The sequence below is a fragment of the Corticium candelabrum genome, chromosome 8 (genome assembly GCF_963422355.1).
Source record: "Corticium candelabrum chromosome 8, ooCorCand1.1, whole genome shotgun sequence".
Taxonomy (NCBI): Eukaryota; Metazoa; Porifera; class Homoscleromorpha; order Homosclerophorida; family Plakinidae; genus Corticium; species Corticium candelabrum.
This window is the reverse complement of record NC_085092.1, coordinates 611906-637444: the sequence shown is the minus strand read 5'-3', so window position 1 is coordinate 637444 and position 25539 is coordinate 611906. Positions and strand designations below refer to the sequence as shown.

The 25539-nt window shown below is 43.4% G+C and overlaps 2 protein-coding genes across 2 annotated transcripts; one reads left to right on the top strand and one right to left on the bottom strand.

Annotated features, from left to right (window-relative positions):
• Positions 1-5763: 5763 nt before the first annotated feature.
• Positions 5764-10050, top strand: LOC134183378 (uncharacterized). Its single transcript, XM_062650888.1, has one exon. It carries the CDS (start codon positions 5773-5775, stop codon positions 9727-9729), a length of 3957 nt encoding a protein of 1318 aa, XP_062506872.1. The 5' UTR covers positions 5764-5772; the 3' UTR covers positions 9730-10050.
• Positions 10051-12723: 2673 nt separating this feature from the next.
• LOC134183269 (T-complex protein 1 subunit beta-like) lies at positions 12724-25353 on the bottom strand. The gene is made up of 5 exons (XM_062650761.1): positions 24967-25353; positions 15857-16137; positions 13970-14382; positions 13212-13564; positions 12724-13007 (listed from the first exon to the last, which is right to left on the bottom strand). Exons 1-5 carry the CDS (start codon positions 25340-25342, stop codon positions 12838-12840), a joined length of 1593 nt encoding a protein of 530 aa, XP_062506745.1. The 5' UTR covers positions 25343-25353; the 3' UTR covers positions 12724-12837.
• Positions 25354-25539: the final 186 nt, after the last annotated feature.

The window sequence follows — 25539 nt, the reverse complement described above, 5'->3', positions numbered from 1 at the left end:
GATGAAATCTACGGTTCAGACTACTTTAATGATCCATCCATAGCTCATATCGTCCAAGGACACGTCGACGCTTTCGTTACGCCTCAACATTTTCATCTTCCCGAAGGCATTGCTCTTACTCGGGCTCTGAAGGAGAACGTGTTCGCTGTCGTGGCTGCTGTTCAAACCGGAGTGCCATTGGCCATCGTCGGAGCCCCCGGATTATCAAAGACTCTTAGTCTTCAGATTGCGAGAAACAATTTGAAAGGGCCCAAGGTTTCTCCTCGAGAATTCTGTAGGCAATTTTCTGCCTTAGATTCATTCTATCATCATTGTTCTGAGTTTAGCGAAGCGTCTCATATTGAACTGACGTTTCACAAAGCCATCAAACGTCAAGAATGGTACGACTCTATGCAGGATACCGGTTGTACTCGCTGTGTTGTTCTTCTCGACGACAGCGGTCTGCCAAACGAGAAGAAAATGGTACTCAAGTGTCTCCATCCTTTTCTCGACGAGCCGAGAGTGTCGTTTGTAGCTGCATCGAATCGCCCTTTTGATGCGGCCAATGCAAACCGCATGATCACCGTCTATCGGTCACGTCTCACCGACGAGGATCACTATCGTTTAGCTGTAGGCTGTTTGGGTCTCGAGAAGGTGGCACTCAGTCCTGACAGTAAAGCTTTGCTGAGGAGCATATGTAGAGGTTTGTCAGAGATACTCGATTCAGAGGTCGACAATCGCAAACCTTTCCATTATCGCGACTTTATTCATGTATTTCGATGTTTACATCGCCATTCCTGTCTCACTCAGCAACCAACAGGTCCACATCTGACCATAGATCCGCGACTGTTACTCCGATCACTTGAAGAGAACTTGAACGGTCTGACTGCATCTGATTTTGACAATCTTGTCGCAAAGTTTTTTACTGCGATCGTTCCGGGTCTAACCGATAAACGGTGGATGTCGTTGCGTGCACCATATCCGTATAGAAACACTGTGACTATACTCGAAGAAGTAGAGGCAGAAAGGCAGAAAAACAAAGACAAACTATGGACTGGTCATTTACTAGCTCCAAGGTTTACAATGATAATTGATGCAACAGACGACTTATCGTCGTTGCAGCTTCTTTTTCATTATGGTTTGTTGAATCGCAGCAGCTGCAGGGTGTTTCGAATCAGTGACCTTTCTGAAGATCGCACTGAAGCACAGACGGTCAAGACGTTGAACGCTCTGTGTTACGCTTTGGAAGAAGAAACTACGGCAGTTTTTGTCAATTGTAAGCGATTAGAAGGAAGTCTATACGAGTTGCTCAATCAGAGCTTTCGTGGATGCAGACATTTAAGTCCAAATGAGGCTGCCTACGCAAATATTGTGGTTGGAGCATCGGTGTATCCGTGCAAGGTAAACGCTCGGTTTCATTGCGTTGTCGTTATGACGGAACAGGAAGCGCTCAAGACTCCTGCTCCCTTTCTTAGCCGCTTTGCGAAATTCCGTCTTTCTCCTAGCGATTTTTTACATTGGCGTCTTCGAAGTCTTCCGTCTCACGTGGCGGCATCCGTTGACAGTTGGACACGTTACGCCAGAGCATTTGTCGATTACTATCGTGAAGAGTCTCTGGTTGGACTAAACAGAACCGCAACAATTGATTTGACTGTGCTGGCTGGACTAAACTGGAACTCTTTGTTTATGTCGTCCGAGCAGATGGCTCGGTTACGAGTCGGTTCGTATGAGTCGCAGAGAGCTATACAAACTCGCGTCAGAGACGACAGCGAATGGTCCAAAGTGGCCGTAGTATCTCGTTTACTTCAACTAGCAACACCGGAATCGATTGTCTTAAATTTTTCGCAGACCGAGCCATCATTTCGAAGATTGATGGCGAGCTTGTACTTTGATTCATCCCGACATTGTGACATTTCTTTTGTGGTATCTCAACTTCTACGCGACCGATCACGAGTAGAAGGTGATCGCGAGACATCAATCGACTTGCTTTCGACGAGGAAGTTTCTGTTGTACTCTCGTAGCAATAAAAGTTTGTGCAATGTGTCTCAAAATATTGCTGAATTGTTTGGACAAGAGAATATTAGTCGACTGTCGGTTGCTAGTGATCTCAAATCAAGAAATGCGATCGCTCAATTTTTGGAAACTTTCTTGTGTGACGACTCTAAGATGATTGCAGTCATTGTAGTCGATGTGCTCTCTGCCATAGATGTCAGACTACTATGTCAACTGATCGACGATGCAGACCATCTTGCACTCGGCAATTCGAGTTCTTCGTCATCGAAATTTATTGGCGATTACTGTGTCAGAAATACACTTCCGTTGTCCTCTAACCGCTCGTTTATATTAATTCTCCACTTTCCAGGAGAACAGATATTCTCACCTGGAGTCATTTCTGCCAGATTCATGAACGGTTGGGACACGTTCTTTGTGCAACAGACCGACGCCGTCTCACAGCGAATTCTTAGAGGAATCGCTACGATATGTGCGCAGACAGCTGAAGATGTGTCGACTGAGAAGTCGTCATCGAATTACACTGTAGCCATGACTAACGTTATTTGTGACGACAGCGTTTGGTCTTATCTGCTGCAAGACAGCATTCTTTGGTTCTGCAGTAGAATTCGTATGATGAACGAGTCGAGTGTCAACTTGATGTATAACCGACTCGTTGCCGTTGTAAGAGATTTTTACACACAACTGAACCGTTCTAATGGCATTGGTACAATGACGTCTTGCTTGAGACTTGTTTTGACCTCTCATCCAGTTATTGAAGAAATCATACAACAACAGGTAGTAAAAAATTGCAACGTGTCGGCTATGTCTCACTTGATTATTACTAGTGCTCGTCAGGTTTTCAGCAAAAGGTCGTTTTTTAGTCTTGCTGACCTTCTAGTTGGACATGTGAAACAGTTCACAAGAGAAGTGTTCAGTACCGTCTTCATTTGCTTATCGGAAGACTTTGGTCTCTCGACTTTGATGCAAGTATCACTTGCAGACCAGTCTCTTTCTGTCTCTCCTGACATTTTGCGATTTTTATTGACCGTTGGTGTTCAAAGGCAGCTCGACCAGCAATGCCAACCTCTAGAGTTACTATTACACGCACATACAATTGTGTATAGAACCCCTCTATTTTCCTACATTCGTCATCAGGTTCAAGAGGCTCTTGGAAATGAGAATTCAGATATGGGTGCAGAGACCGATTTGTCTCTCGCTCAGAATTACCAGATAATAGCCCAACTGGCAGCTATGATAGGAGACTCGTATTTGGAGGATGTCGTTACGCTTGTGTGTACTGACGGTGTAATGGTGGAAGGATGTGAATCGAGTGTGCGCATTGTTACAGAGTGGCTGCAACTCGAGTTCAACGATGAACTCGAGGACAAAATCACTTTTATCGAAACCGCCGTGCAGCGTCATCGCGAAGAAATGATGATGATCTACAAAGCAGCAATGTCGGTACAAACACTAGGAAAGGAAGATATTTTGCTTTCCAGTGTACTTGAAACAAAGACTCGCTCTTCACTGGTTGATTCGCTACACCGGAAAATATGTGAAATATTTATGGTATTTTGGATGGGACACAGTGACGATATCGGGTCTCTTCAAAGCTGGTTGGTTTCAGTTCAAAACTATTTTCGTAGTAGAAGTGCACAAAGCTTGAGAGGTAATGATCTCGGTTGGTTAACAATGTATTACACTCTCACGACTGCCTGCGTTCTCGTCGTCTTTACTTTGTCTGCGGAATCGTCGTCCGTGTCTCGTCTTCTTGGGCTGATCCGCCAACAGACAACTTCAACTACTTGCCTTCGTTCGGTGATTAGCAGCTTAGGTGTCATTGTGTCGTCTGACATATTTGATGACTGTGATCGATCTGCTGTATATATTCAGACACTCCGACAGCTGGCAGTTAGTATTCCTAGATCGGCAGCCGCCAGGGTCCTGAAAGACGTTAAAGAGTTGTTGCACGTGTTTAATGGAGAAGGAATTCCATCGAAAGTGCAACTGAAACAACTTCATTACAACGACTTGTTTGTAACTTTAGTACAGCATATTGATATGGACAACGTGAGTTGGAGATCGCTGCTGGAAGAAGTACTCGAGGAGTCTTGCTCTACCGTTTGCAGAGGATGTCATCGTGGGACTGCCTACTTTCCTATGGGATATCCTGAGCGGGATCGCTCCTCTGAATGTCTGAAGAAGCCAATTGCAGATTCGTATTTTGCGTATCATTTGAAGGCCATTCCGGTTTCTTCTGCTTCGAATGAAATCGTGAGAAAAGTGTTGTTTGAACGTACAACGTCTACATCGGCGTCTTTGATGGAATCCATCGAATCGGCAGCAGTGCAATATCGTTGCATATTAGATGCTGTCAGAACTCTCCAATCAGTGGACGACAACGAAGACATAGTAGGAGGAAACGCTAAGTACGATACTCTGCAGCATCTGGTTTTCTTTTGCTGGGGCCGTAATGAAACATTAGTCGATAGTATAAGTGGCAGTCAGTTGTCGTTTTCTGACTCACATGCTTCATCACTCGATAGTCTCACCGGTAATCAGTTGCTGTTCTTGGACTATGCGTTATCTTCTGTGGGAACGGCAAAAATCATAGGTTTGCTTAACGCTAGTTCTCATGATCTTTTGAATCGCGCTCTTGCACCGGCACTCGACAGACAAGCATTTGGAGAAGTTCCCGACTGTTACAACCCTGCTGTAGATGATGATCTGATCATCAAAGAATCGTTGGAAGTATTTCCAAAAGTCAGGCTTATGTGGAAAGAGATGCAGTGGCCTTCCGTGTATATCCCCAACACATATTATTTAAAGTTGCGTGAGCAGTGTTCCAAGTATCTGGAGGAATCGCCAGATTTTGTTGTTCAAAGACAATATCGGCAGACACTCAAAATGCTTGTTCTGCTTCAGACCTCCCGCATCGTGTGCGGTGGTAAGCACACACAACCCCCGAGCGTAAAAGATGTTCTCGATAAAACGGATATTTTACAGTGGTCGGAAGGAGAGAGGAGAGTTCTCAAATTTCTGGTAAGTCCGGCTCAACATCTGGAAACGTTAGGACTGCAGCAATCGAGCCCCGTGTTTCGTTCTTTGTCTTATTTGCGCGGAAGTTCAGACCTAGAGAAGTACATTCGAATCACTTGTCTCAATCACTTACTTCTTACCGTCGGCCTGGGTGAGGCAGAAAGCTACTTCTGGTCTCTCATGTTCCACCCATCACAGCTTGTCGAGAGATATGTGTTTGGTGGAACGACGATTTCTGCTGACGAAGTCATTAGCCGAGATATCAAACTGGATTTCTGTCATCAGTATGACGAACGGGGACAACCTCTACGTATAAACAAATTTTTGAGTCTACAGTCCGTGCGAATTATTACAGCAATGACGTTTGCGTCTCTGTTGTGGTATGTCATTCTTCATGACGCTGAAGAAACAGTCGGGGAATGCTTTAGTGTTCTTACTGAAGACGAAGTGATGAAAATGGAGGGTCAGACGACGAAAGAAAAACTTGTCAGTTTTTGTTGGGACAAAATGTATCAATCGCTTTGTGCTCTGTATCAAACTTACGGCCACTCTTCAAGTAAAGTGGTCTTGTCCATTCAGCACGTGATGAGTCGTTATGCAGCACATCACAGGCAATGCAACAAGACTTCTCCTCTTTGCAACTCCTACAAGACCAAGAGTTCTCGAAACTCGGCAGAAAAGTATTTCCTTAAGCATGTGTTCTTGCCCGTTTGGAAGAAGACGGAGGAAATAACAAGAAGTCTTCCTGAAGATGGCGGAATAATGAAACAACTGAAAGCGTTCAGACTAAAACAGGCAACAGTTGTGACACATCAAGAGTTCAATAAGGCTCTTGTAAATGCTGTACCAGCTCTACCAGACGACAGTCCCTTACGAACTCTAATGGAAAACTACGTTATGTTGACGCTCACTGACAAGTTTATGCCTCTGTGTCGTCTCTACCTGTTAGTTCACACCAGGGCAGCGACAATGGCTAACTCTCTGGACGATTTACTGCAGACAGTTGTTGCAAGCTATGCTAAATGCCAGAGTGGACGTGCAGAAGAGAGTCAACTGAGAATACTGAGTGAAGGCATCGATGCTTTCAACTGTATTGTGACAGCAACAGACGGAGAGTTAAGTGCAAATCCGGAATTGTCTAACGACACTTTTTCTCCAATCGACGAAAAAACGTCATTACGATACGTTTGTTCTCTACCAGAACCATCCGCACCAGACGCGCTCTATCGAGCTATGTCCAGACTATCGACCGCTCATGCAACCGTCTTGGACTCTTTTAGAGCGTACAGAAGCTATTGTGAGGACGAGAAAATTAAGAGACTTTTAAGTTTGTGTGACTTGGATGAAGCACGAGAAACGGAAATTGAATTGGCTTCTTTTAACGGTGACGGCCTTATCACTCTGGAACGAAACGAGTTCGATACATTGCTTTCTACGTGTCAAACGGACACCGAACAAGAATTTCTTTCGTTTGATTTCAGCAAAGTAGAGCGTCTCGTCATTCAACAGTTTATCATGCAAGCAAGGCGCATCGATATTCAAAGATGCCGTACGAAGCTGGTTTTGCAGTCTCCATTAGACAGCGAACAAAGACCGAGTCGTTCTCCTTCTCCCAAGTTGCCCGACTTTCTTACCGTGCAGCCTTTGTCGAAGCAATTTCAGAAAAGTCTGAATGACAAACAAAGGAGACATCTGGGGCGGGAGATCGCTGAGAAGACACTCGACGAATGCGTCGAGCTGTTGGAAAATCTTTCTGTGCTTGCTTCTGCCGTCTCTGTAAGTACATCTTGTGAGAACATCAATGCTATGTCGCTGGCACAGTTTGCTGGAAAGCATAACCTCAAAATCTCTTGTCTTCAACGGTGTCCGAGAATGGCAGCGACGACGCTAGAATATCTTAAGAGCGTCCATACATTGCTTTCAAAGCATTTAGTGGATTGCCGCTATTTTTATGCGCATCTCCGTTCTCTTCCTAGAGAGCCCCTTCCTCAGAGTGACGCCAACGACGTGAGCACCGCTCTTGATCGTTTGTCGTCGAAATCGCCCGACGCGATGCTCCAGCATTGTGAATGCTTTACTAAACTCGTCCAGGAATGTTTTCCCGATATTCAACTCAAGGTAGAGTCTTCGTTGGTCGACGTATTGTTGTCTTCTTGTCAGACTAGCTATCGAAGAGAATTTTCTGAGAACTTGGTGATGACGTGCATTCCACCGACCGTCTTGGTCAAGCACATTTCTGATATTCTTACGTTTGTTGTGAGAACGGATGCAAGCACGAGGCAGAAATTGATAGACGCAAGGGAGCGTGTCATGTGGGGATTCAAAAGCAAGCACACGCCTGCTATCTCCGATGATCATATGTGGAAAGATCTCTGCCTACCGCAAGGTGACACGACTACTCTTTCTGACTGTGTGTTTAGTCACGGGCCAGAAATGTGGAAGAGTTGTGAATACCGGCGAGCGTCCCTTTTCTCTTTCAACGCCGAGGTTGTGCGTGTGTGTGATAACGTTTTTCCCATGCAGTCTGTTGTCGTGCTTGACTCTTCTACCAGCCGAAAGCCTCGCAAGTATGACATTCGCGACGGTAAAAGTCAAGGAGACGGGAAATTTACAGTTCGACACAGACTGTGTCAGTCGGATGGAGAGAAACTGACTAACAAATCGTATTTGGTGCTCAAAGACGACGAACAACCGTTGCCCGATTCGTCTACCAATGTCGTGACTATGTTGAAATTTTCTCGAGCTACGACGAGGGTCGTATGCATCCACGTCTACGGAGACCACGTGATCAGGGGTCGGTCTAGTAAGTTGAACGCAAGAGTGGAGACCACACGAGACGGATGTGTCTTTAATGCCGAGTTTGCTGCCGTTGCTACAGTGGCAGACGTCTTGTCTGTTGTTCTCACGTTTTGTTGTGACGCCAGCAACTGGGCACTCGTGACGGGTGTCATCCATCTCAGAGACGGAAAAGTGCTCGACAATGACAAACGTCTAGAACAATTATCCTCCCATCAGCTACAACACATGTGCTGCAACACGTCCGCTAAACGTCTCTTTAAATGTACTCGTTTCTCGACTTCTCGACTGACTTGTTGTAGCGTCATTCCATCCCGAATGCGAGACTTTATCTGTCACGTGTTGCAGGACGTACCGCACCTGCCCGATGCGCAAGACATCGACATTCATTCTTTCTACTTGTGGCCTCCTCTTGATGACGAAGCACTCTGCAATACGATCCGCGAGGTGTGTGTTATTCCTCGCGAGTCGATACGCTCTGTGCACGTTAGTCCCGATAGTAACACGACCGAACCGATCCGTCGACTTCCCGCCCTGCTGACGACGACAATGAAAACTGCGGCAAGTTACGCGTCAGAAATGTCTGGGATACCGTTTGATGCTCAGATCGTTACCAGCTCGTCCGTCTTGTATCCTATCGCGGACTACGTGTCCGTCGGTTATGCTGCAGAAAGATACGGACATCAACGTCAATCGGAGCCACACATTTGTCTTACAAAACTTCCGCGAGAATGGCGAGTTATAGTTTCAAAGTCTTCGCGAGATTTTTCGGTGTCCGTGCCTAACAATTGCGTCGTTACTCGACTGCTCGATCAGATCTTGAAGGTCACAGAAATGGAGGAGAAACATGGACGAGTGTCGGTGGCGGACGGTAGGAAGCAGCTGTTGTTGATTGATTCTCGAAGTATGTGTGTGTTGCCTCGTTTGCTGCATTTGCCGTTTTGCTACGTCAGTAACGCAACGTTTGAGCCTCGAAGTTTGACGCTAAGGGAAAAGTCTAACGCGGAAACGTTCACGTTAGACGTAGAGACACTCTGTCTAGACGACGAGACGGACAGTAGATGCAGAACCAGTCGATCTTACCGACTGTGTCTACCTCGACAGCAAACGAATTCGCTACCGATCTCGACGATTGATGATCTTGTCGACTTCTTGTCGTGGCTACCGGAATATGTCGATGCGTTTTCATCTCTTCACCCACCCGTTCTACGTCTCGCGTCTTGCCCAGTCTGGTTGAAAGGAGACGTAGAATTAGAAGACTACGTTAGAAAGGTTGCTTCGTTACACCGCAAGTGCATACCATTTCAGCTCGGATATTCCAACGGTTTGGACATACGACAGATCAGTCCGCTCACCCTAACGTTCGTCCACGCCGACAACATGGGCACGAAGTTATCGGGCACGATTGTCGATACGTCGATCACTGTTGTTCAACTTCGTCGATTTGCCGAGACGTTTTTCGGTCTCGATGAGCAGGCGATTGTAGCTTTGGACACGCACAACGAGCCGATGAGCTTGCAAGACAACTGGACGTGGAATGAAGTTGTCTCTCGTTTTCGAGCACATGATGATGGTCATGGGACAGCAGACGTGACGCTTAGGCTTGTTCAACGATCTGAAGAAAAATCGACGGACGACCCAGCGAGTCTCTTAAGCTTCGAGGGCGTGCCGACAAGTCTGACGGTGCGGGTGAAGGATTCGACTAGGACGTGTGAAATTGCTCTTACAGACAGTTGCAATGTGGGAGATATTATTCAGTTGTCACTGAATGAACTCGCTCTGTCTGAAAAGGTGGACTCAAGCAAGTGTGTTCTCTGTATCGGAATTTTTGAAGTAGAAGATAGAAATTGGACTCTGAATGACATTGTAGGGGAAGACTGGAAGCACATTGAACTCGAACTCAAATTGCCACCACTGTTATGAAATGGAGGTCGATACGAATGATTCATGATATCAGTATTACATGTATTGTCGCTAATCAAGCTGTTATTGCCTTATCTATTCTACTTATGTACCTGGAGGGTATGCTATAGAGCTGAGATGATTTATCCATGCTGAGATGCGGATGTTGACCAATGGAACTAGAAACGTATTTCATACTAAGAGACTAACTTTCTATCATGACAGCTGTTTGCATGTATGCATTGACTGTTGATTGTTGATTTTGTATTCTGTGGGTTTACTGTTTGTATTTGTATTGCATTATCATAGCCAAGCGGATATACGGGAGAGTTTTGGGTCATGACCCCTCCTCGACAACAAGGCTGAAATATTCATATTGGGAGCTGTACGTAACTCTCAAAGCCCGTTCACACAACCGCGTCTGCAGGCCCCAGTCGGCTCGCTTTGAAAGATTGTGAACACGGGCCGAGCTGGAATGGCCCACCTCAAACTGCCGTGCCAGCACCGTTTGGCTCGGCTCGCATTCACCATATGAACGGTACCGTACTGCCGTACTGTTGTCTCGCGTGGCCAGACCCTCACTCCCGCGTCATACTCGCGTATCCAGACTTCCTCACACACATCGCGTAGCGCGAGCGTTCTGATGTACACACGTGACCTTACGGTACCGTACCTAGCTACTTTAGTAGCGTAGCAAGAGACACACACTAAGTGAGGCGATTCGCTTTTACTGAACGTCGTGTGAACGAGGAGCTGGCTCGGCTTTCTGCCACAAGTTGGCTCAGCTTGAAAGGAGCTCATGTGAAAAGAAAGAGGTTACTGATCTTAGAGCTGACAATGACAGGAAACATGAGCACTTATACATGTACGAAGTATTATGTAGCACAAGAAATTGGGAATAATTGACCCAGCCACAGATCACTGGAAGACAAATTTATAGGGGTAATTTGGAAATGACTACTAGACCAGTAACTACTATCGAGTCAACTACTACGCCAAATTTGTTGACATTTAACCTTCGCTGAGTCAATTTTGAACCAATTTCAGCATGATAGCCAAATGGGAGTGAAATTGCTCCATATAGTATCATCCACCCATTATACGTATGCACCCAACCATACGTCCACTTAGACCATGTCATTACCAATTGGCTTACTGGAACCAGGTGACCTCATTTCATCCTGCCGTGTTGAAGAATGAAGAACACGATTGGTTTACAGCATGAAAGGACCGTGCAGCCACTGGCCATGAGCATCTAGCAACTAATTTGCTTGATGGTCTCCAGTAGTGTGACCCAGATATCTTTCTATTCATCCATCAACTTCTTATAGTTGGTGCACTTTGCCATATTAGCAGCTGCGAGGCTGAAAGATCCTTCTCTGTATTAAGACGAACCACGAATTAGCTGCGGTCATCCATGGGTGAAGGAAGGCTGACAGGACTCCATACTAGTATACATGTACAGGAGCACTTATACGTGCAAGCATAGAGGTGCTGAAATTGACTGTATGAATTAGCAGTTCAACAGTTCGTTAGACATCATTCTAACAGAATTTTTGAGTTCTGTTTGTTTCATTGATTTTTAAGTACTGTGGATCTCATTTCTTGGTTTTTATCAAATTGAACTGAAAGTACTCTTAAGTCAATTTATTGCTGGAGATGCCATGCCACAGTTGTTGAAATCTAAACTTACATGCGTAATCATATAATGAATAGGATATTAACCAGAATACAGACTCAAGTTGCTGATTTTGTGGATCATAATACAGATTTTGCTGCTATGAGGTATGGCTACTAAAACAATTGGACCCCTCTTTCAAAGAGTCCTGTATCTAGGCATCTGCTTGCTCACACAGTAACAGATGGATTCGGCCAGTGTGTTTTAACTCTATGTCAGCCTAACCTATGACAACCGACATTGAAATAATGGTACAGCAATGGTATGATAATTGATGCTGCGCCGATACTGGAGTTGGACAGTACTATTGGTATCGGTAATACTTTGCTTGCCGATACCTTGCACGAGAGTCTGGCAACTGAAGGGTCAATGAATGTGGTTCAATGGCAACTCGTGCCAGTGGCATTGGGTCTTTTTTTGCAGTCTCAGCAGCAAACAACTGTAACACATCGTATGAAATATTTGTTTCGAGAGGTGGGACGAGCTCAAGAACTTACAATACATCAAATCCTAGAAAACACCTGCAGAGAAGCACACTGACACCTATAGGCTGCTGGAGGATTCAGAATAGGGGAGATAAAGTGATGCAAAAGAGGCAGTAGTATAGTACGACTCTTCAATCATCACCATGCTCAGGAACTTCATTGTTCATCAGGAAGATGGTTGTCGTAGAGTCTAAGACATGTTAAAGTACTAATGCTGACACTTTTGTTTTTGAATAAATGCTCTTTCTGATTTAATAGTTTATAGTTCTAGATCACATCAAAGAACTAAAATGTCAGTATTGGTATCGGTATCGGTCTTGGTGTAGTATCAGCAAAACTTGGTATCAGTGGAACACTAATCTATAATAGCCCAGGATCTCATCAGTTCAAAAACAGTACCTCAACGGTTAGACTTAGTGCTGTTCAAAGAAATACTGAACAGATGCCCAAAGCTTACTGTTCAGTATTTCTACATAAACTACATGGCCACTCAAACCTTCCCAATCTGAACCTCCGAGATCCAGACACCTCGAACATTTTTACCCAGTGCATATCAGGCCTTGGGATTCCAAGGGTAGCACTTTGGCAAGAACTCCTCATATGAACACTCAATTCTCAAGCTGTTTTGACTACTACGTGTCAATGTGTAGGAAAATGAGTACGTAACGTATGCAACTGTAGTACACATGTACACGCATACTGTATGCAGAACTGGTATGACGCTCACCTAATCTTACATTAATATTTCTAGAATCCGGACAGCGGCTGGTCCCATACTGTCCAGATTAGGAAAGTTTCAGTGCACATTGTATTGTGCAGGCTACTGCCACAAATAAGATGATGCTATGAACCTTGAGCACACAAGCAACCATTCTTATTGCACAACCAACAGAAACTACATTTAACACCACAAACAAAGAATGAAAACTAACTGAATGTCCATTAGTCAACATGGAGTTCACAATTCTAATGTCCGTGATCGCGTTGTCTTGGTCGCGGGGCACATGAAATAATGTCATCAACACGCAACAACATTTCAGCTGCTTCAGCTGCCGATATAAGGACCTGGCGTTTGACAAGGTAAGACTCTGTCACTCCCATAGCAGCCATGTCACCCACAGTCCCATTAATCATATCTATGCAAAAGTTAAAAATAGTATCAAGCCAAGGATTATTGAAATAACAAACAAAACAACACACAACAACAACAACCACAACAAACAACAATACACTAAAATAGAATTGTCTCCACAACTATACTGATTCATATAAAGCACCTGGTCCAACGACAAGACACAAACACATCCTTTCTCAACACATCACAAACACAATCACCATACCCAGTCCGGCAGTACCCTTCTTCTCCATGTGAGCAGCTTTCAGTTGTGCCACGAGATCAGCGCTATCATAACCTGCATTGTCAGCGATGATGGCAGGCAACTGACATAAAGCACGAACAAATGCATCCATAGCAACCGACTCTTTCCCAGCAGTCTTGGCCGCCAGCTCACGTACTGCATTTGCCATTAGAACTTCTGAGCAGCCACCACCATAGACGACACGTGATTCTCTAACAGTCTGTGATAACACGCAAAGAGCATCGTGCAAAGAACGCTCAGCCTCATCAAGGATTTGCTGAGTGGCACCACGTAAAACAACAGTGCAAGCTTCACCAAGAGCAACTCCAGAGAATCTAAGTTAATAAACAGTATTAAGCAAGCAAACAATAATAGACATAAGTAACAGACGGCCAGATAAATGAAAACTACATACAGAAGACAGAAACACGAAGAATGACACTAGATAAACATACTGACAGGTAAAGAGACAGCCAGCCATGCACACACACACACACACACACACACACACACACACACACACACACACACACACACACAGACGAGCACGCACGGACGGACGGACACACACACACACACAAACACACACACACACACACACACACACACACACACACACGCAGACGGGCACGCACGGACGGACGGACACACACACACACACAAACACACACACACAAACACACACACACACACACACACACACACACACACACACACACACACACACACACACACAAAACCTTAGAAGTTTGTCCTCTCCTATCATGACCTCCTCAATGAGATCACACTTGCCTAATTTCACTAACTCAGGATGATCAAATGTAGACACAATCTCTCCTCCCAAGACTCGAGCAAGTTGTTCGATACCTTCAAAGTCAGCATGTTCTATAGCCATTACACCACGATCAGCAAACAATTGTTCAGGATAGTTATAAATAAGTTGACGATTGATAAACACATTGATGTCATGAGTAAGGATCTTCTCAACTTTCCGCTTCATCTTTTCCTTCTCAGCTCGTTCCAATTCAGCCACTTTGGCAGTAGAATCCACTCGAACACGAGAACCAAACACTTTGATCTTGTCTGTGTCCATGGGTGTGTTGGCAATGAGAATACGAGCATTCTCAACTTTCTTAGGCTGGTTCACACCCACCTAGAAATACAGTCATAATGTACATAATCACAACATATTTGTCTACAATACACGTCTAAAAATAGTAAATATAAATATCCACTTGCTCCTACAACTGCAACCATCTTAGAATTCAAAATAGAAAGTACATTTACCAATTGCTTAATTTAGTAGTTTAAGAATTAAAAACTAAATCATAGTTGTATACAGAGCAGAAAAATTTTATTACCTTAGACACATACATAATCCTGAGAGTGCCATGTGACTTATTGCAATGTAATACATCATCAGACATCTCCCACAAACCAATTAACATAATTTAAATTGTCCTACCAAATGCTCACTTAAAACTGTATAAACTTGCCCACTGGAAGTAAGTAATTGACAATGAACTTACAGTCACTATACAGCACACCAAAGATAGGTTGTAACATTTTAAAAAAGTCCTTGTCTGTGAGTCTGTCTGCATGTCTGTCTGTACTGTAACACAATATCTCTTGTCAAGTTGAATGGCTTAAAGGAGAACTCTCACCAAAATCAGCAATCTCTCAGATGAAAGCAGTCACTTCATGACACAACCCTTTGCAACCATTTACTGCAGATGTTTACCGTAACAGAGAAATATATCTCTGAAATTACCTGTGTGTGTGTGTTTAGTACCCGTATGTGGCATGAGCGTAACTCTGATTAATGGTTAGCAAGGAAGACCGATACCTGTGCACTTTTCAAGGCAAGGACTGTAAGACACATGGTGGGAAGTTGTGATTTATGGACTAAAGCAAACTGGGACCCCAAACTTATCACACAAGTAATATATCTACTGTGTCAATACAACCGTGGAGCCTCAAAAGGAGACCCTTCTTAAACTAGTTCATAGATCATGTCTCGCTGCATTTTGGGTGCGTTAGGAGCACTTGGTACAGTTAAACCTAAAGTAGTTACTTCCAAACAAGGACAGAGAGTAAGAGTTGTGCTGCATAAGGGGAATTGTCTGAACAACTCGTAGCCCATTCTCTGCTCCTGTGGTTGGCTGGACACAAGCTTCCTGCAGGAAGATAGTAGGCCTTGTATCTTTCTTTCAACAAGTTTTAGTATTTGGTGGGTGTTCCCCTTTAACCATCACTATAAAAATTTCAGAATATGAAAATCTTGTCAAAATCTCAAATGAGTTCAAAAATGTGTACTCAGAAGTAAACTCTGAAATTATTACAAAATTCTAAATCGACACCCCAAGATCCAACTAAACTCAGAAGGGAACACTCTACAGGTAGCATGCAAGTTACAGCGATCAAATCGTAGATGGCTGCTAGTTTCATAATCCAAATCAATTACATTTGCAACTATCTATAAATTATTCAATTCCATAAGATTAGATTGTAATTCCAAAGTTAGCTGTATGCAATGATGACACGGTCACCCATAAACTCATCCATACATGAGTACATGCTCCTGTCTGCTTCATTACAAAATCTATCATTAGTTGATTAAGACATACCTTTTTCTCTAAAAGAAATCCCTCATCAAGATACGACTCACTGAGTGATCCTCCTAGTCTTTTCAGTACTTTGATGGCTTCAAGATTCGTGCTACCTTTCAGTCTCAGCACAGCATCTACAGCCAGCTGTGCAAAGCCCTCGTGCTGATGAAGAATCTTAGAGCTAAACGTAGTGTGAGCAATGTTCAATAGATCACGACGAAACTTTTCACTGTCACCACTGTTGTCGCTAGCAGCAGCTGTAAGAGCATCGCGTGCTGCTTCTACGGCCTTGCGCCAACCTAGATGAAACACAAACAGTAAGATATCAGACAACTAACACGACGAATTGACACACAGCAAATACAAGATAGAACTGGATTGCACCATCGAGAATTAATTGTTTCTAATCTTGCACTTGGCAAAGCAGTCCTCTCACACAAAAGAAAACAAACCTTATAGTAACTGAAATACAAAATAGTAATATTGTAATAACAGGTTATAAAAATTCTATTTGAAAAGTCAAATATATTAGAGTAGTCCTGATCACCAACTACCACACTTAAAAGTCTCTCCCTTCAATTCTTTATGTCACGTGTAGCAAAACGTAAAGTTACTGCCACTGAATCTGATTTGTAAGTTGAAGTGAGGAATGAAAAATAAGTCACCAGTCAGGGTTCTACTTAGAAAGATGTAGCACATCTGTAGCACATCTTGCTGTATAATATTAATTAGAGTTATAGCAGAGCCTCTGTATGATCCAATACAGTTGTCAGGAACAACTGTCCAACAACCACTACTTATCCCATTAGTTCCAACCCACATCAAATCGACAATCGCTAAATTGTTGAGTCAGATGCCTAATCTACTTTACAGAAGGAAGCCTCCCATTTATTTTCAAAATGCAACACATTTCAAGTAGGTCTTGACCCCTACCTCCCTCCTCTATTCAAAACCCTTATCGCACATATTTATCGGTGTCTCCAGTCTCGATTGACACGGAACACTGTTCTCTCATTAATTGCCATAATGATGATGATGAGCACACAACACCATCAGCAAAAGTCAAGACAACCATTAGTTTGCCCAGGTAAGAATAGTTTCTGCTCTTTGGAAATTAGTGACAACACGGCAGACATAACCTTGTAAATCTGTGCCCCTACCTCTCCATGCATCATCTTCACCACGCTTGACTTCATGCAGACAAAAGAACATTCGCATGACACATCATGAACACATCTATGAACTCTTCATATTTGTTTGTTGAAGATCTGTACACATGTTTACGATGAGAAATGGTTTCTGAAGAGGTACCGTATTACCCCACATTTTGCTGCATGCTGGTATATGCGAATTTTACCAAAACTTACATGAGGTAGTTCTGGTAACTAAACTGGAATGCCAGTATAGGGTGGGGTAGGGGTAGTGCTGGTGAAGGTGACGCGATAGATATTAACACTGCAACCATGTTCCGTGATGAAGGAGCAGGATATTAATGGCACTCTCAAGAGGCAGGAGGGAGACACGTCTGCGGTCAAAGAGCAGCAAACAAGTGTTGAAGACCACAGTAGTCTAGCACATGGAAAACAATTTATAGCATTGCCACGAAACTGAGCATATTTTCAAAGCATGACGAACTAGGCGGCAACAAGTCAAGGACAGCCAAAAATGTGGAGTTTCTAAGCAATGTGTCCAGGATTGGGTGCAGGACTGAGAATCACTGCAAGAGACCAAACGGGAGTGCCACAGAGCAGTCCGGAAGAGGAGAAACGTGCTAAGCACCAATAATTTACAAAAAACAGGGAAAGTTTCCACATCTGGAAGAAAGAGTGGTTAGTTGGATGAAAGATTTAAACAGAAGGGAGTCACGATGAGTGGAGGCAGTATCAAAAGATATGCCAAATAGATGTACAGTGAAATCTTTCCAGAAGATTCAACGCTTGAATTTAAAGTTTCTAATGGTTGGCTGAATAGGTTTCTATCACATCACAGTCTTTGCTGTAGAAGCGTCACAAGCCAGGGACAGACAATGCCCAGCCATGCTAAAGATCTTGCTGGGAACTTCCTTCAATATGAACACAAGGTTTTGACAAGAAAGTTTGAAATGAAGTTTGTTGGCAACATGGATGAGGCACCTCTATGGTTTGATTTGCCAAGTTCACGATCACATGACTTTCAAGGGGTCAAGTTTATACCAACAAAGACCACAGGAAAGGAGAAGCTAAGATACACAGTTGCGTCGTCAGCAACGGCTGACGGCTCAAAGCTTGCTCCAATGGTAATCTTTAAGGGACTAAAGCATGCTCCCAAAGGGAAGTATCCAAATGATGTGATTGTGCAAGTTAACGAAAAAGGCTACAAGACTTCAGAACTTATGAATGCCTGGAAGCCAAGTGTATGGAAAAACGACCAGCAAGATTTCGCCCACCATCTCTGATTGTCATGGACAGTGCACCAAGTCACCCGGAGAAAAGTACCATTTCATTCTTCAAACAACACTACATACAACACTGAAGTAGCAATAATAACAGGAGGAAAGAATAGAGAAGCACAGGTGCTAAACCCTTGGCTGGTGTATGTAATCATATCTTGTCACGTGATAATGTTTTGCAGACTGAGGTATTTAGCCCAACCCACGGTTTCCAATGCAGGCGACTAGACAACCTATACAGGCTGGACGACCGATGGTAAAGTTCTTGTTAGCCGCAAATAAAGAGAGGTGGAGCTTTATGATGACATCACGTTTGTCTATTGGTCGGTAATGACACTATTGGTCGGAATAGCTTCAATTGCATCTGCGCTAATACAGTCGTATTAGCGCAGATAATACAGTCGTATGGTCATCAGCAAAGGACTACTATACCCTTAGCCCAGATATTCAGGCCTCGGGTAATGACTCCAGTATTGCAGCCCGCAGATGTCCACTGGAATAAACCATTAAGGCAACTAGACAACACACCGTACTGACGCGATTAATAACCCAGGCCTTAAGTAAAGTCCCATCCCCACCTTTGGTCTAGGTCCTAAGATTTTCACATCTTTTTGTTCTTTTATTGGGGCTAATTGACGCTTTCTATATAGACTAGCTTCTTTAATTGCCTACTCATTTGGCAAGGTGTTCTAGGCAGCTATGCCCAAGAGATATCGTAGCTTCACTGTTGAATACAAGATCAACGTTGTTGAATGGCATCAAGGCAATGGCTTGGTGGTGTCAAAAACCACCAACCAATTTAGCATTGACAGGAAGTGTGTGCAGAATGGCTTGTCAGGTGGTTAATTACTTGTCAATTGATTAAGTTAATTACTTCCGCCAATTAACACCTCCAGGTGTCAGGTTTTGAGTAGTCCCATCCCCTAGTTTACCTTTGATGCTAGCCAACCATGGGGGTGGGGTATTAATCACGTCAGTACGGTATACAGGCTGGATGACCAATGGTCGAATTCTTGTTAGCCGCTAACAAAGACAGGTGGAGCCTTATGATGACATCACGTTCCTCTCTTGGTCGGTAATGACACCACTTCTCGTCTATTGGTCGGAATAGCTTCAATTGCATCTGCGCTAATCGAGTATAAATACAGTTGTATGGTCATACGTGTATACGTATGGTCATCACCAGAGGACTACTATACCCTTAGCCCAGATATCCAGGCCTCGGGTAATGACTCCAGTATTGCAGCCCGCAGATGTCCACTGGAATAAACCATTAAGACAGCAATGAAAGAGAAGTGGATCCAGTGGGAGAAGTAGAGAACACTCGTTCTGGCAAATGAAAATCAGCATCCTATGACCTGGTGGTGCATTGGGTGTCTGAATGTTGCAAAGCCTTGTCTATTGACATAATCTGCCAGTCATTCTTGAGCTGTGGAATCTCTGGAGACACATCTGCTAGACTTCACCAAAGACTGCAACTGATCTTGCAAGGTGAGGCAGTTTAACGACAAAGAAGCTAGTGGTCTTCCAGACACAGGAGAAAATAAAGAACAAGATGAAGGAGAGGATATGGAACAAGTTGATAACTGAACATTAACTACTGATGCTGTAAGTTGTACCGTTAGATAAAGAAGCAAAGGATATCTATAGAAAGAACTTGATGAAATTTACATTTTAGTGTTGCAGTCTTGTTCTCTAAGTTTTCTAGTCTTATTGTGAATGACCCATGCACACCCGGAGAAGCAGTCATTTGACCCGCATTTTGCTGCATGCCGGTAAACCCCGGAGTATACTGGCACCCTGGTCAACTTTGGCATATACTGGCATGCAGTAAAAAATGCGAGGGTAATGCCATACAGCTGAAAGGACATCATCAACACACCGCCAAGATGCACTGTTCTACTACGGGACATCAGGGCATAATTTACTTTTTCTTTTTTTGCGTAGCGGTATTGCTACACAAATTGCAAATTGAGTAGCAGTAATGCAAAATTGCGTCGCAACCATATTTTTGCAAAACAGAGCAATTGATTAATTAATTAAATACCCAGACAGTTCATGCTTTTCTAGTCTACAGGCACAAGTTCATAGTCAGTGCCAAACCGTGAATAGTGATGATAATATTAAATTTGTTATTATAACACAATTCCTTTTAGCTAAGTGGAAACGAAGTTACTTGAATAGTAGTAAGTGGTACCCTGCCCATGCAAATTTTAGAAGCAAAATATGCTATTCATTAACTTTTGGTTTTTTAACCATATGGCTGAACGTGTGGCCTCCTTAAAGTGCTGAAGAATCGTTGGACTGCAAGTGTAGCGTCAAACTGTGCCAATGGCAGACCATCAACGCTAATCCTCATCAAGTGATCTAAGGTATCTTCACTAAGACTTGACCGCCAGTCACTTTTTATCCTCCTCATAGCACTGAAACCACGCTCCACTACGGCATTGCTGACTGCAAACACCAGCAGTACGCACACCAATTGCACAAAGTTTGGAAATATCTCTTTGTACTGGGACAGAAGCAGTGACCATAAGAGTATTTTTGGATGGTGTCACAATTAAGTTATCGATCCACTACATCTTGAAGAAGGTCCCATCTGTCATTACCCCATCCAGCAATACGTTGTTCTTTAATAGAAGACGACGGAAGTGCTCTACAGCAAGAGACACATCAGCTACACCAAAGGCTGCAAGATCATCTCGGTCAGTCGGCCACAGATTAATGTCAAGGAGACAAACTGCTTTAAAAAATCCCTGTTGTATATCATCAAAATGATTGTGAATGCATTTCCCAATAGCTTTGGTGAAAAGTGATCTCGACATCATAAATGCACTCTAACTACGTTTGGCTGTACCCGACAGCTTTACATTTTGAAATGCAGCTGGTCGCCTTTCTCTGCGGCTGCAATAAACTGCAACAACTCCGATGGCACTTCAGGGTTGTCAGCCTTCAAATTTTCAAAGATAAGATGAACCGAGTGCTAAGTTAGCAATGGCGAAAGGCAAGTCAGCAGAAGGCAAGTCAGCGGAATGACCTTGCAGATGACATGACAATGTAGCCAGAGGGTTCAGCAGAGCGTTGAAAAACAGCATATGCAACACAAACTTAAAGCTTGTCAACTTTTTCAAGTAGGTTGGAAAAGCTGTGCTGTTTGTACTTTCCGTGTTTCTGTGACAGCGTTGTTTCTGTTGACCTTTACATTGGAAAGTCCCATGCAACTACACATTGCATGAATGTTTGTTATTTTAGTTGGTAGTGACATTAGCTTTGATGTAAAAGTGCAAGTACATTGACTACACTGTTACTTACTTTTGTTCCTTTTTTACCTTGCTACCTAGTTACAATGGAAGTCTCAGTAGCTATCTTGTTTCAAGTTTCTGTTTCTGTTGCCATCCCTTCTGCTAATGAGATGATTTGGCAGGTGTTCTGCTAATGTGCTTTACTTTCATGTATTGCACAAAAAGTTCCACACTTTACACATATTAAAGCTGCACATAACTGTGATTTTCTGAGAGGGTTGAGAGCAAATTATAGACTTGTAATCAAAAGAAATACACAGCAAAGCAGAAATTACACCATTTGGTACATTTCAATTTGAAAGTCGTTATGACCTCTATGTCCTTTCAAAATGCTTTACATTTTGAAAAATAGACAGTGCTAAACCTGGCCAGTGTATGTAATCATCTCATTAAGTGATAAAGTTTTGCATACTGAGGTATTTAGCCCAACCCACTGGTCTCAGGTAAGGTTTCCAATACAGGCGTGTAAACAAAGGGTGCAGGTCCTCCCCGTAGTCACCACCAGACTACTGTACCCTTAACCCAGATACTCGGGCTTCAGGTAATAAGTGTGAACTTATGGGATGCTCCCTACAAAGATGCTAAATGTTTCTCTTCCTAATAGTTTAGCAGCTCTTGCACACCAAAAGGTGTAAGCAAAGCATTCCTACAGTGGAAAGTCACTCTTTCTGCATGACAGCAACTGTAAAATGTGATTTCAAAACTGCTACCACACCAACTCTAAATGGCACATGACATATTCAAATTATTTATAGCATGGGCTGTAACTAGTGTCGCACAGCCACACCCTTCCCTGTCTACATCAGCCAGCAAGAAATGATCTGGTGAACAGGCTTTGATCTTTTCGTTCGCCTCACTCAATTAGTCTTCTGCATTCCAGGGGGACTAAAGACCTCTTTAGTGGTCGATAGCGATGCCTAAAGAAAACAACTAAGCACAGGTAAGCGGTAAGCATGAGATCATGTCAACAGAGACATGATAATTCAGGATTGCAATTACCCACCTAGCTAGTGCATATGAATCATATTATGTATCTATTACAGCGTGAAGATGTAGGTGTGACTGACAGAAAGAAAGAAAAATGGACTAGTAGTATACACGGTAGGACATCAAAGTTGTGTGGTAAGCTTACCTATTACAGGTGTCACCGCGCGTCAATGGTGTGATTGATTTCTTTGATAGGCGCTCGCCATCGACACAAAGTCACCGATGGAAGCTTATGATGAAACGCAGCTACTAACAGTAACAGCTACTCACTATTCGGGCAGTATAATGCCTGCAATGCCTAAACGAAGTCTGTAGGATGCGTGGGTAGAGTCTGAATTATTAGTTACAAATTAACTGGCCTTGGTTCGGGCATTGCAGGCGTTGTAGTGCCTGAATAGCAACTAGCTGTTACTGTCATCGGCTTCCACCGGTGACGCCACGAAAAAGAACCTTCAGACATCGATCACACCATCAACGCGCGTGACACCAGTCGTATGTAAGCTTACCACACAACTTCGATGACCATACGGTGTGTATTCCTAGGCCGCTTTTCTTTCTTTCTGTCAGTCAAACATACATCTTCACACTGTAATAGATACCGTAATATGATTCAGATGCGCTACAGCTAGGTGGGCAATTCCGATCGTTATCCTGTCTCGGTTAACATGATCTCATTCCTACACATGTGCTCAGCCGTTTTCTTTAGGCACCACTAAAGAGGTCTTTAGTTCCTCTGAATGCAGGGGACTAATTGAGTGGGGCGAACAAAAAGATCAAAGCCTGTTTACCACGCCGGCGAATGTAGGCGGGGAAGGGTCTGGCTATGCGAGAGTAACAGGATCCATGACCCATGATGGTTATTGACACCTCTGCCCTCTGGGCTTATCACCTAGATAATAATTGACCTCACCTGGGAATCAGTCATTATCTCCTTGAATGCCCTCCATGCTTAGAGTCACTAACAATGGTGCATCCCTATAACCCATGCTATAAACTAAAGCTTAATTAAGTCAAGATTTGAATAACCCACCTACTAAAAATGTAAACAATATGCCTCTGGGTCCATCTGTTGTTTTGGGTTTATCATATTACATTCATAGAATAAAGTGCGACAGTGAACAAAAACATCATAATTCCATCAAAGCCATGTAGTAGGTGTTTCAGAGTAGGCTTTACTTAGCTAACTAGTATACTTGTGTCTGTGCATGTTTTAGAGGTTGAGTGAGTGTCTTTCTTGTTTCCTACTTAGTAATTAGCCCTTCCGGAAACATTTCACTACATTCTACAGTACTTCTGCGCTTTTAACGGCATGCTGGTTAATTACAGGGTATAGCAAGTGTCATTATACCTCGGTATATTATGGGGCAAAATTCTAACTTAGGAAACTGAGCTCTTCTCTTTTGTCTCATTCAATTCAGCCACTGCTGATGCTTTCCTTCTCCTCCTACACGACACTTGCTTGTCCTTCTTCATCGTTTCAATTTGTTCTTGACCTTTTATCCAGTTTGCACGCAGCTTCTCAGAACCCCACCACATTCTTTTGCCGTCTTTGAGATATTACCTTCCAAAGCTGCCATCTCATTAAAACTTCACTCTGTTTCTGAATTGGATATGATTTTCTACCCTTTGTAGTTGCGTCAACTGCCGCCATCATCAAGCACGAGCAGATTAGCATTACGCGGTCGCTTGTGTCTGGAATTCCTAGGACCCGTATACCTCAGTCTGTAACGACATACCTCAGTATTGGGTACCAGATAGGGTCAACGCTAATTTTGGTAAACCCCACTTTTACCAGCATGCTGTTAAAAGCGCAGAAATACTCTAACAGAATTCTTAGGATTCGGGCAACTTAAATGTGCACACTCACGTTCAACATGCACACTTCATCGCTTTGAAAATGATGCACTTTTTCAAAGACTCAGTAACCGAAGATTTAGATGCTCTAATTTGCACTGAAGGCAAAGCTGACTGAAGTCACTCTATAGCCTGAATTGGGAGGAGCCATTGCAGTAAGAGATTGTGTTAGACTATGTCTAGTAGCTAGGTCTTTTAGATGTAGTTCTCGGAACTTTTGCTTAATTCTGTGAAACTGAGATTGCTACACCTCAGTCTCGGTAAAATTCAACAAGCACTTTTGCATTTTGAGTCAAATCAGGGTTTTCTTAGGCTATGCATGTGACCAGGAAAGCACACGTCTCGTTCTCACACATAACATCTGCCCTAGTTACGTCTTCCTCTAAGTAGGAAAGCACACTCAGTTCACAGTGAGCACCAAAATTTGCATTGTTTAAATTAATTAAGTTAAAGTTTAAACTCAATCAACACCTAAATAGCCATCTTTGCAGTAGTTTTGTCTATAGATCTCTGCGCATGTGCAAACTTTGAACAGCACTATGAAGGAATTACGTTACCTGCAATTATTGTCTGAGGATGTATCTTCTGTGCTATCAACTGCTCGGCTTCTCTCAGCAGCTCAGCGGCCAGGACGGTCACACTTGTAGTTCCATCTCCCACCTCGTCATCTTGCACCTTAGATATCTCTACTAACAGTTTAGCAGCTGGATTATTCAAACCCAATGATTTCAATATGGTAGCTCCATCGTTAGTGATGGTAACACTGTTCCCAGACACGAGAATCTTGTCCATTCCTTTAGGGCCAAGGGTTGACTTCACAAGATCTCCAACAGCAATAGCACCAATAAATGATGATGTCCTTGCCGTTTCAGCCTTCTCCTCTCCCGCACCTTGCTTGAAGATGGACACGGGCTGCAAACGTGGTGCCGCCATGTTGAACAACACGTGGTTTTTGAGCATGCGCATCATAAACACATTCGGGAGATTCGGTACGGTACTGCAAGTTTTTGTGCAGAGCTACCCTTGTATCCAAGAAAGGGAGATTGCCGTTGAATTTGGTGTCCTACGACAAATATGATGACATCAACAGTAATTGTGATGCAGTGCTAGCCTATCCCGGATGTGAGCTT

Excerpts from the sequence above, each read along its gene's own strand:
- LOC134183378 (XM_062650888.1), top strand. The coding sequence starts at position 5,773 with ATGAAACAACTGAAAGCGTTCAGACTAAAACAGGCAACAGTTGTGACA.
- LOC134183269 (XM_062650761.1), bottom strand. The coding sequence starts at position 25,342 with ATGGCGGCACCACGTTTGCAGCCCGTGTCCATCTTCAAGCAAGGTGCG. Across the intron at positions 13,565-13,969 it reads GGAGAGGACAAACTTCTAAG|ATTCTCTGGAGTTGCTCTTG; the intron begins GTTTTGTGTGTG and ends TTATTAACTTAG. Across the intron at positions 13,008-13,211 it reads GAAGGGTACTGCCGGACTGG|ATATGATTAATGGGACTGTG; the intron begins GTATGGTGATTG and ends ACTTTTGCATAG.